General features: G+C 35.1%; 1 protein-coding gene and 1 long non-coding RNA gene across 3 annotated transcripts in view; one reads left to right on the plus strand and one right to left on the minus strand.

Moving 5' to 3' along the window:
* The window catches only part of LRRC9 (leucine rich repeat containing 9), a 120,859-nt gene that overhangs the window by 107,447 nt on the left and 1,240 nt on the right, over window positions 1-12,172 (plus strand). Inside the window, exons 30-32 of one of the 2 annotated variants that reach the window (XM_047735634.1) lie at window positions 5,456-5,596; window positions 7,894-8,038; window positions 11,538-11,706. In XM_047735634.1, the coding sequence (XP_047591590.1) occupies window positions 5,456-5,596; window positions 7,894-8,038; window positions 11,538-11,706 (455 nt within the window). Of the gene's footprint in view, window positions 1-5,455; window positions 5,597-7,893; window positions 8,039-11,537; window positions 11,707-12,172 lie in introns of those variants that run through there. The other variant, XM_047735635.1, reaches the window with a different exon arrangement.
* The window catches only part of LOC125103791 (uncharacterized), a 137,771-nt gene that overhangs the window by 96,941 nt on the left and 28,658 nt on the right, over window positions 1-12,172 (minus strand). Inside the window, exon 3 of the long non-coding RNA XR_007128498.1 lies at window positions 7,652-7,711. This is a non-coding gene — a long non-coding RNA (uncharacterized LOC125103791). The remainder of the gene's footprint in view (window positions 1-7,651; window positions 7,712-12,172) is intronic.

Here is a 12,172-nt window from a genome sequence, read left to right on the forward strand (position 1 = left end):
TTGCTCTGTTGCTCCGTTGCTCCGCCGCTCGCCGGGAGCCGGCCCCTCCCCCCGCGGTCTATCTTCCCGTCGCTTTGGATTCACTTCTCCGCCAGTCCTACCTTTCAGATAGTGGTTGATTTTCTGTTTCTAGAATTGCTGTTCTTCTTCTCTTCAATCTCCCGTTGGATTTGTAGGTGTTTGCAATCTTTAGATAAGCTATTTAGCTGATCTCCCGCTACCCGAAGTAGTCTCAGCCTGCTACTTCTCCGCCATCTTGACTCCTCCTCCTGCTTTTGTATTCTTTAGGTAAATACCTCATAGTATGATTGCTGGATCATAGGGTAGTTCTATTTTTAATTTTTTGAGGACCCTCCATACCACTGTTTTCTAGAGTAGCTGCACCAGTTTGCATTCCCACCCACAGTGCAAGAGGATTCCCTTTTCTCCCCATCCTCGCCAACACTTGTTGTTTCTTGTGTTGTTGATTTTAACCATTCTAACAGGTGTGAGGTGATATCTCGGTATGGTTTTGATTTGCATTTCCCTGATAATAAGTCATTTTGAGCATATTTTCATGTGTCTGTTGGCTGTCTATATGTCTTCTTTGGAAAAATGTCTATTTGTTTCTTTTGCCCTCTTTTAATTAGATTATTCATTTTTGGGGTGTTGAGTTTTATAAATTCCTTATAAATTTTGGATACTAATCCTTTATCAGTTAAATCATTTGCAAATATCTTCTCCCATCCAGTAGATTATCTTTTAGTTTTGTTGGTTGTTTCCTTTGGCTGTGCAGAAGGTTTTCATTTTAATGGGGTCCCAATAGTTTATTTTTGCTTTTCTTTTCCTCACCTCGGGAAACCTATCTAGAAAGAAGTTGCTATGGCTGAACTGATGTCAAAGAAATTAATGCCCTGTATTCTCTTCCAGGATCTTTATCGTTTCACCTTTCATGTTTAGGTCTTTAATCCATTTTGAATTTATTTTTGTGTATTGTGTAAGAAAGTGGTTTTCATTCTATTGCATGTAGCTATCCAGTTTTCCCAACAACATTTGTTGAAGAGACTGTCTTTTTCCCATTGGGTATTCTCTCCCACTTTATTGAAGACTAATTGACCATATAATTGTGGGTTCATTTCTGGGTTTTCTTTTCTGTTCCACTGACCTATGTGTCTTTTTTTGTGCCAATACTACACTGTTTTGATGACTACAGCTTTGTAATATAACTTAAAGTCCAGAATTGTGATGCCTCCAGCTTTGCTTTTCTTTTTCAAGATTGGTTTGGCTATTCAGGGTCTTTCGTAGTTCCACACAAATTTTAGGATTGTTTGTTCTATCTCTGTGAAAAATGCTCTTGGTATTTTTATAGGGATTGTATTAAATGTATATATTGATTTGGGTACTATAGACATTTTAAGAGACAAAGAAGGGTACTATGTAATAATAAAGGGGACAATCCAACAAGAAGATATAACAATTGTAAATATTTATGCTCCCAACATAGGAAGACCCAAGTACATAAAACAACTAAAAACAAATATAAAGGAACTAACTGATAATAACAAAATAATAGTAGCGGAATTTAATACCCCACTTACATTAATGGACAGATCATCAAAGCAGAAAATCAATAAGGAAACAATGGTTTTGAATGACACACTGGACCAGATGGACTTCACAGATATATACAGACCATTTCATCCTAGAGCAACAGAATACACCATCTTCTCAAATGCACATGGAACATTCTCTAGAATAGATCACATACTGGGTCACAAATCAGGTCTCAACCAATACCAAAAGATTGGGATCATTCCCTGCATATTTTTGGACTATACTGCTTTGAAACTAGAACTCAATCACAAGAGGAAATTTGGAAGGAACTCAAATACTTAAGAGGTTAAAGGGCATCCTACTAAATAATGAATGGGTCAACCAGGAAATTAAGAAGAATTTGTAAAGGTCATGGAAACAAATGAAAATGAAAACCCAACTGTTCAAAACCTTTGGGATGCAGCAAAGGTGGTCTTAAGAGGGAAGTACATAGCAATACAAGACTTTTCAAGAAGTGAGAAAAGTCTCAAATATGCAACCTGACCATATACCTAAAGTAGCTGGAGGAAGAACAGCAAATAAACTCTAAACCAAGCAGGAGATGAGAAATAATAAAGATTAGAGCAGAAATCAATGAAATAGAAACCCAAAGAATGGTAGAACAGATAAATGAAACTAGAACCTGATTCTTTGAAAGAATTAATAAGATCAATAAACCCCTATCCAGACTTTCAAAAAGGACAAGGACCCAAATTAATAAAATCATGAATGAAAGAAGAGAGATCACACCCAACACCAAAGAAATACAAACAATTATAAGAACATATTATGAGCTACTATATACCAACAAATTAGGTAATCTGGAAGATAATGGATGCATTCCTAGAGATGTATAAAACTGGAACAGGAAGAAATAGAAAACCTGAACAGACCCATAACCAACAAGGAAATTGAAGCAGTCATCAAAAATCTCCCAACAAACAAGAGTCCAAGGCCAGATGGCTTCCCAGGGAAATTTACCAAACATTTAAAGAATTAATACCTATTCTTCTGAAGCTGTTTAAAAAAAAAGAAGAAGAAGAAATGAAATGAAAGGAAAACTTCCAAACTTGTTCTATGAAGCCAGCATTACTTTGATCCCCAAACCAGACAAAACCCACCAAAAAGGAGAATTACAGACCAATATCCATGATGAGGATGGATGCCCAAATTCACACAAAGATACTACAAATAGGATCCATAGTATATTAAAAGAACTATTCACCACAACCAAGTGGGATTTATTCCTGTGCTGCAGGGGTGGTTCAACATTCACAAATCAATCAATGTGATACAGCACATTCATAAAAGAAAGGACAAGAACTATACAATCCTCTCCATTGATGTAGAAAAAGCATTTGACAAAATACAGCATCCTTTCTTGATTAAAACTCTTCACAGTGTAGGGGTAAAGTGAACATACCTCAAATCAAAAAACCATCTACAAAAAAATCCCACAGCAAATATCATTCTCAATGGGGAGAAACTGAGAGCTTTTCCCTAAGGTCAGGAACACAACAGGCATGCCTACTCTCACCACTATTGTTCAACATAGTACTAGAAGCCTAGCTTCAGCAATCAGACAACAAAAAGAAATAAAAGGCTCTCAAATTAGCAAAGAAGTCAATCTCTCCCTCTTCACAGATGACATGATACTTTATGTGGAAAACCCAAAAGATTCCACACCAAAATTTACTAGACCTCACACAAGAATTCAGCAAAGTGGCAGGATATAAAATCAATGCACAGAAATCAGTTACATTTCTACACACTAACAATGAGATAGAAGAAAGAGCAATTAAGGAATTTATCCCATTTACTATTGTACCAAAAACCATAAGACACCTAGGAATAAACCTAACCAAAGAGGTAAAGGATCTGTACTCTAAAAACGACAGAACACTTATGAAAGAAATTGAGGAAAACTCCATGCTCATGGATTAGAAGAATAAACACTGTTAAAATGTCTATGCCACCTAGAGAAATCTACACATTCAAAGCAATCCCTATCAAAATACCATCAACATTTTTCACAGAGCTGGAACAAAGAATCCTAAAATTTGTACGGAACAGAAAAGACCCTGAATAGCCAGAGGAATGTTGAAAAAGAAAACCAAACCTGGTGGCATCACAATGGTAGACTTTAAGCTCTATTGCAAAGCTGTAATTATCAAGACAGTATGGTACTGGCACAAAAACAGACACATATCAGTGAAACACAATAGAGAACCCAGAAATGGACCCTCATTTCTATGGTCTACTAATCTTTGATAAAGCAGGAAAGAATATCCAATGGAAAAAGGACAGTCTCTTCAACAAATGGCTCTGGGAAAATAGGACAGCCACGTGCAGAAGAATGAAACTGGACCGATTTCCTACATCATACACAAAGATAAACTCAAAATGGATGAAAGACCTAATTGTGAAATAGGAATCCATCAAAATCCTAGAGGAGAACACAGGCAGCAACCTCTGTGATCTCAGCCACACCAAATCCTTGCTAGACATGTCCCCAAAGGCAAGGGAAACAAAAGCAAAAATGAACTATTGGGACTTCATCAAGATAAAAAGCTGCTGCTTTTTACCTACAGAATTGGAAAAGACACTTACATATGACGTATCAGATAAGGGACTAGTATCCAAAGGCTATAAAGAACTTATCCAACTCAACACCCCCCCAAAAAACAAAGAATCCAGTCAAAAAATGGGCAGAAAACATGAATAGACATTTCTTCAAAGAAGACATACAAATGCCCAGCAGACACATGAAAAAATGCTCCACATCACTTGGCATCAGGGAAATACAAATCAAAACCACAATATCACCTCACACCAGTCAGAATGGCTAAAATTAATAAGACAGGAAACAACAAACATTGGCAAGGATGTGGAGAAGGGGGAATCCTTTTACACTGTTGGTGGGAATGCAAACTGGTACAGTCATTCTGGAAAATAATATGAAGATTTCTCAAGACATTAAAAATAGAGCTACCCTGACCTGGCAATTGTACTACTGGATATTTACCCCAAAGATACAATGTAGTGATCTGAAGGGGCACCTGCACCCCAATGTTTATAAGAGCAATGTCCACAATAGCCAAAGGGTGGAAAGAGCTGAGATGTTCTGATGGATGGATAAAGATGAATGGATAAAGAAGAGGCAATGTGTGTGTTTGTGTGTGTGTTTATGTATGTATGTGTGTATATGTATATATTCTGTGTGTATATGTACACAATGGAATATTATTCATACATCAGCAAGGATACAAATCTTACCATTTACATCAACATGGATGGAACTGGAGGGTATTACGGTAAGTGAGATAAGTCTATCAGGGAGAATCAATTATCTTATGGTTTCACTCATATGAGGAATATAAGAAACAGTGCAGAGGACCATAGGGGAAGGGAGGGAAAACTGAATGGGAAGAAATCAGCGAGGGAGACAAACCATGAGAGACTCGTAACTATGGAAAAGAAACTGAGGGTTGCTGGAGGGGAGGAGGGAGGGGTTGGGGTAACTAGGTGATGGGTATTAAGGAAGTCACGTGATATGATGAGCACTGGGTGTATATACATCTGATGAATTAATGAACTCTACCTCTGTAATTAATGATATACTATATGTTGGCTAATTGAATTTAAATTAAAAATAATAATAAGAAGAAACCAAAAACTAAATTTAAAAAGTTTAAATCTTCATTTAGTATAATAGGGAATTGAGAAAACTTTCAAAAAGGGAGCTCATATTTGTACTATTATAATGAATTAGCTATTATCTGTCATTTTTACTACCTGTGTTAAATTTTCTTCTCCATAAAAGTGAATCTTTGAAATAAATGTTTTCTTAAAGTAATAAGTTGTTATGTGTAACTTTATTCAGATTTGCAGAAAAACATTACATCGCCACGTGCTCATATTTCGGCTGCCTAACTTACAGATGTTAGATGGAATTCCTGTGAATTCAGATGATAGAGCTAAAGCTGAATTTCACTTCTCTGAACTCCAAGCAAAGAAAACTTCGGTAATACTTCTATTATTTATACTTTTCCTTTTAAAATACACAATTATTAGTAAATTAAAACCAATTTGCCGGGTAAATCTGAGCTATGATGTTTTTGTAGATTATTTTAGTATCTATTCTAGTGATTACTATCAAAAGCACCTTGATCTGGTGAATAGAGCACATCTACACACATAAATTCCAGGGAAGCTCCTTTTTTCCAATAATGTAATTTGACATTAAGAAAATTATTTAAAATCCGTGTGCCTCTTGCTGAATATCAGAGATAATGCTAGAGGGTAAGAATCTGTAACATATCACTTCTATAAACCGAAACTAAATCTTTCAGTTTAGCAGCTAGGAAGGGAAGGAAGGAATTCTGACTTCAACTCTCCAGACTATGTAGTTCATCTAACAAGGGAGATGTGAGTTTCTTTCCTTATTGGCCAGAAAAATTGCGCCTCTTACCTACAAACTCTAAAAAGTTATCTGACCATGACATGAAAGAGATTAGAGACAGAAGCCGCAAAAGCATATCATTAGGAAATTCTGTCCTTGACCACAAGGATTCTTCATGGCCATCCTCCACAAAGACTAAACACAGAAAAGCTATGGTTTTTTGAACAAAGAAGTAACCTTATTAGAGCTGTGCCTTTGCAAGGTTTGAGAAAGAAGAGGCTGGAAGCAGGGGAACCAGTTAAGAGGCTTTTAGAATAAATCTCCCAAGAGGGAGATTATGAAGACCTAAACTGGGGTAGGGCAGTAAGAAGGTAAGTGAATCTCTAATGTAAGTGAAAGCCAGAGAGCAAGGACATCAGTCAGTGAACAAAGATTACTTTTAAAATGCATACTGAAGAGAAAGGAGGTGAGACTACTACTGTAGATGCTTTCACCTAACCCAGTGGATACATAACACTCTCCATCCCTTCTGTAAAACAAACTGGCTCCCAGAGCACACTGGACATTTGATACTACATATATTCAAATTTTAGCTGATGAATATTTCACTAAAGGGTTTGCTTCTTGGCTAGTCTTTTCTATTTTTCATATAGTAAGTTTGGATTTTTCCCATTACTATACTATGATATGATAATGTGTCTTGAGTGAATCTAGACACATATTCTTGCCTTTTGAATCAGTGCCTTATATAAGAACTTAATTATTTTTCTACTTACTCTATTTGTAAGCATTTTATTAAAAATTATTTTTTAATTCATCTGTACAGGGTTAATAAAATAAAGGGGATATTTTGAAGTCTATATTTTAGAGAAATCTATTTTAAGATTCGATAATAATGAAAATAAGCATGGCTAGAACAACACTGAGCCATTATTTCTTTTAGCTATTAAGGAGACACAAAAACAGAAACCTTTCCAAGTTTATCAGTTCAGTCTAATTTATAAAGAGGGAATAAATGAACTCTAAAATTGTCCTTTAAGCCAGAACATTTTGGTGCTTTGGTTTCAGAAGAAAATTGGACAATATTCTAGATTATAACGGGAAGAAATTCCTACAAAGGAATTAGGGGATTTGGGACTGACCAGCTTTAGTAAAAGGCTTGATACTTTAGTGCTCATTACAAAGCTGCATTCTTGGTAACACTCACTGAAACAGGGAAATTGATTATTTTACACAAATGGCAAAAGCCTGTATCTCTAAATAAGTTGAATATATTCCAATTTCAGTATATTCATATTTTTAAAAGTATAAACAAGATCAGTCTTAATGAAGACAGCAAGCATAAACTTCTAGGGAAACCAAGAGTCTCCAACCTAAAATACTTCTCTCCTGTTTGCGGACTCCTGAAATTCTTTTAAAAGCCTCTTAATCCTCAACTAACTTAAAATGTAAACACTATTTAGAGAGTTAGCACATTCATTAAAAGTGATTATTATAAGATGCTTTCCTTAGTCCCCATTTATTTAGTTGTTTGTTTTTGAAAAACTAATTAACTGCAAGACCCTTGATGAGGTAATGTAAGGAATATAAAGATGTGGAAGGTATGACTCTAGCAACTCCCGCTCAGTAAAAAAAAAACAAAGGGGGAAAAGCTTAATTCTCATTTTCCGCACTTACCTTGTTAAGATCCTTTGGAAGGGAGAAGTGCCATTACACTATTGATGAGTACAATGCAGTCTGAAAAGACAAAACAAAAGTTTCTGAGGGAGGTTAAGGGTTCAAAAGACTTTTAGAGGTTAGACATAACTCCTGACCTAAAGAATTTTAGATTATCAAATGGAGCTTATGTTAAGAACTAAATCTGTTGATCTGAGTTTTGGAGGTGAGGTGTTCTTAACTGTTTTTCTTTTATTATGTAGTGTATTCCTGTTACCAATTCTCCAATGGATGGTGGATCATTTGGCCAAGTGAAAGCTCCTCCCATAAAGATAACAAATGTAATTCTGCCTGGTGCATTTAGCCATTACCTGGGATCCGACTTCACTTTAACTCCTGAAGTTGAAGGTATTTTGACAGAGTTTCAAAGTAAATGTAAAATCAAACAAACAAAACACGTCATTTGAAACTGAAATCTCACTCTGACTTCTAATATTACTTAAAATTGTATTTTTAAATTTACATTTCCTATAATGCATGTTTGTTCAATTTTTTTAGAGTTAAAAGTATAATTTTATTTAGATGTTACTTGTACATAATCTATAGTAAGAGATACAAACAGATAAAAGTTGTTTAACAGGAGGTGTGTTTTTTAAAAATACCACTTTAAATTCAATTTACAACAGCATCGGTAATACCGCAAGGTGACAGAGATACTCTGATTTATAAAACAAAAATTACTTGCTACTCTGGCTGATACATTCCCAGTAGTTTTTAATGGATTAAAATGTATCATGTATTCCAGCTACAAATCATCACAAAACTTTCACAACCTAGCCACTTGGTGGCTCAGAAAAGATTTTGGTATTCTAAAATTTACTGAAATAAAAATGTTAATTTTCTAACCATTTACTATCACTAAAGAAAAACATAAGTGTACCAAATCTCATGGTTTGGGGTTAACAATGGAAAACCAAATCACATTATGTTTGTGTAGCTAATGTGTGATACCAAGTAACCTTCTCACACCCTCTGCCTAATCTATGATATGAGAAAAAAGCTTGTAAGAAAGTAATCTAAAATACGCATGGAGGGGGGACTGAGGGTAATTTAAAATAACCTTACAATATATAACTACTACTTTAAAATGTAAAATCCATAGATATGAAATATGCTTTTAAATGTTTTTCTCCATTCATTTTGATAAATAATTTTTGAAAATGAAAACTGAAAATTCAAAATACTCACTTTTCCCTTTTCATGTAATAGCACAGTAGAAAAAGTCTGGATTTAATTTTAGAATAAATCAAATTTCCTGAGAAAAATACTGCAAAAATAATCTAAATTGAATTTTAGTCCTTTTCCATTTGTTTAAAGGCCACGCAACACATTAGTGCAAAAGTGTTCATATCAGAAAATCAAGTCAAAAATAACTTGTTGATTAAACTATAGGAAGACAACAAATAATGAATAGGCTTATGAATATTTGTGAATAAAATGCCAGTAATTCTATTGTAGTAAGATATAAATAGAAGAAATCCTGACATGGATAGTAGCTTTATGTGTTCTCTTCATCTTGAGAACAGAAGGGACATAAAAAACAAGGAAGTGTTACCAAATAGAAGTTCTAGAATTATACAAGTAATTCCTAGTCAAAAAGTAACAATAAAAACAAAATACTTTAATGGAGATAAAATCAGACTACAAATGGTAAAAGTCCCAAGAATAATGTTAACAAAGTAGGCCTTTCTGCAAAAAAGAAAAGGGGGAGAAATCAAAGAAAGAAATGTAAAAGTCCATTAGTAACCACCACTTATATTCAATAAAATTATGGTGACTGCCTCCAAGAAATGGAAACTCAGAAGCATGTGCCCAAACAGCCAATACAGTTGAAAAGACTCAGGTAACCTGATAGAAGAAGCATGGTCTCAGGAAGGGGGATGCAGACATTAGGTTTTTCAAAGTTTAAAAATCTATGTGACTAAAAACCAGTGATGGGCTTTATCTAATGACAGCCCACAAGCCAAATCAATGTCCACTAGGGGACACATGCACATGATTTGGGGGCACTGCTCAAGTTCTCAGGAGGACTCATTAACAAAGTCCATTGGTCATGGTCCTGCTTAGACGACTACCACAAACCAGACAACTCTGTCTTGAGCTAAAGACTCCTTCATCATGACTGAGAGTCACAAATAACTGCAGTCCGTTTGAAATGCTATACGTAGGTAAGAATCCCTAGTAAGTGAAGTAGCTTAGTATATTTGTGAAGTCATATCTGTAATCAAAACCTGGGGACATTTATTGATTCTGAACAAGCAGTTAGCCTTCATCCAAAAATTACAAGAGCAAAGCTGCTATCCTTGAGGTTTGTTCAAATTTCATGTGGTCATTCTGACTTTAGAGTCTCTAGTATTTGGGGGTTTTGCTGAACCAGTGATACGTTGTTAGTAAACATTTGCTCATGTGAACTTTGTGATACTTGCACAATTATTTCCTGAATTATTTATTTTCAAAGCTTTTGTTTGGCTTTATGCATTTCATAGCATATGAAACCAATTCATTACTATGTCCTGCTAAAAGTAGAAAGTCAAAGGTTTAAAAATATCTGTGACAACAGATTCTTGGGTACAAAGAGAAGATCAGACTTTATCCTTGAAACCACAAATAGGGGTGCCTGGGTGGCTCAGTGGGTTAAAGCCTCTGCCTTCGGCTCAGGTCATGATCCCAGGGTCCTGGGATCGAGCCCCACATCGGGCTCCCTGCTTGGCAGGGAGCCTGCTTCCTCCTCTCTCTCTCTCTCTCTCTGCCTGCCCTTCTGCCTACTTGTGATCTCTGTCAAATAAATAAATAAAATCTTAAAAAAAAAAAAAAAAGAAAAGAAACCACAAATAAACCATGAAGCTAAAACTAGAGAAGAGTTTCAAGAGGTAGAGCTCTATAGAGCAAGTACATTAAAAGGACAAGGTATGGAAAGGATTCCTTCTATCATACACATTTTAATTTAGGCTTAGATTAAACCTATTCCCATAATCCAGATCTTTGCTGGTTATCTTTTTGGTAAATCTGGAGATAGCTACTCCTCTGAGGGCTCACATCTTCCCTTCCTTATAACATCCCACTTTGCATGGGGCCACTGCTGGACAATAAAATTGAACATCACGGTAATTATAGAATGATCTAAGAACCTACTAAAAATAGTAGAGTGCTCTGTGTGATTATTTTTAAAGGAAACTCAGGTAAAAGAAACCCAAAATAACTTAATTTGTTAAGATGTTATTTTTTGTTTAACTTATTTTTCATACTTCTACATACATATGGCATTAAGATTTTAGTCACAGTGAGAATTTTTATGCTTTTGTCCAGTAGATATAACTGTCAGTACAATTGGACATCCCAAATTATTAGCCTCCTTAGCAGTACAATATTATTTATCTTCAGGAATGTCATCAATCTCTTTTCTTTTTTTTTGGCAGTAGTTCAACCTTGGATTCATCTCCATCATGTCCTTCTCAGATATCTGTCTTCAGAATTTGTTGTGTGACTATTTTTTAGGGTTTTCTTGAAAAGTCCTATACTCTGTCTCCTATTTTTGGACTATGTTGCCACAATTTTTATTCTGAAAATTATGGTCATCTTATCTCTACATTTATTATAGCACACAGCTCTAGCTATTTATATTTTTAAAAATTACTAAGAAACAATCAAGTAGATTCACTAATTCAGAGAAATTTAAGCAACATTAAGTGCTAGAAATCTATTCCAATTTTATATTTTTATTTAAAATGTTTTAATTCATGTTATGAAATATGTACAGCACACATTCAGTTGACGGGCAACCAAGATTTATTACTTAATTCATTTTATTACTTAGTGCTTCTCATTGTTTCACAATTCTTAATTTCAGACAAAAAAAACAAGAATGCAGGCATTCTGACAAATAATCCTCGGAGCATCCATGCAGAAATAGCTTTTCGGCAACTCAGAGGAATAAATCTCTCTCCATCTCTTTTATCACATCAGAGTATGGTATCTCCAACTGCACAAATGTACCAGAGCAACCCAGATGAGGGAAGGTAAAACTATTGTTTTAATATAATTTCTCATCATTAAAAAAATCCCCAAATTTGCTAGTCATGTATAAAAATGGGAAATATTGTTATATACTGTTATTTATTTGCTGAGAGCTGGAAAAAACTGTCAGATAGCATAAGGCTGCTTCTTCCACATTCACCAAATTTTCCCAAAGTCCTGTGTAGAAATGGCTGTCAAGGTAGAATAGTTCTCACCTAATGCTTATATGAGAGAACACTGAAATAAACACATAATTGCACTCTCCCAAGTCACTTCTCATTAAATACGCAAAGCAGTTCACTTATATTTTGAACAACAAATAAATTCAATTCTGAAATCGCGAAGACCAAGAATTTTGTAAATTCTTCAAGCCTCTCCTCTGGTCTGGACTCAAGCCCTAGAGGCCAGCTCAGTGCTTAAGAACCTATTACTTCTCATTAAGAATCCACTCTGTTGCTCAACATCTGT

The sequence above is a fragment of the Lutra lutra genome, chromosome 7 (assembly GCF_902655055.1).
Source record: "Lutra lutra chromosome 7, mLutLut1.2, whole genome shotgun sequence".
NCBI lineage: Eukaryota > Metazoa > Chordata > Mammalia > Carnivora > Mustelidae > Lutra > Lutra lutra.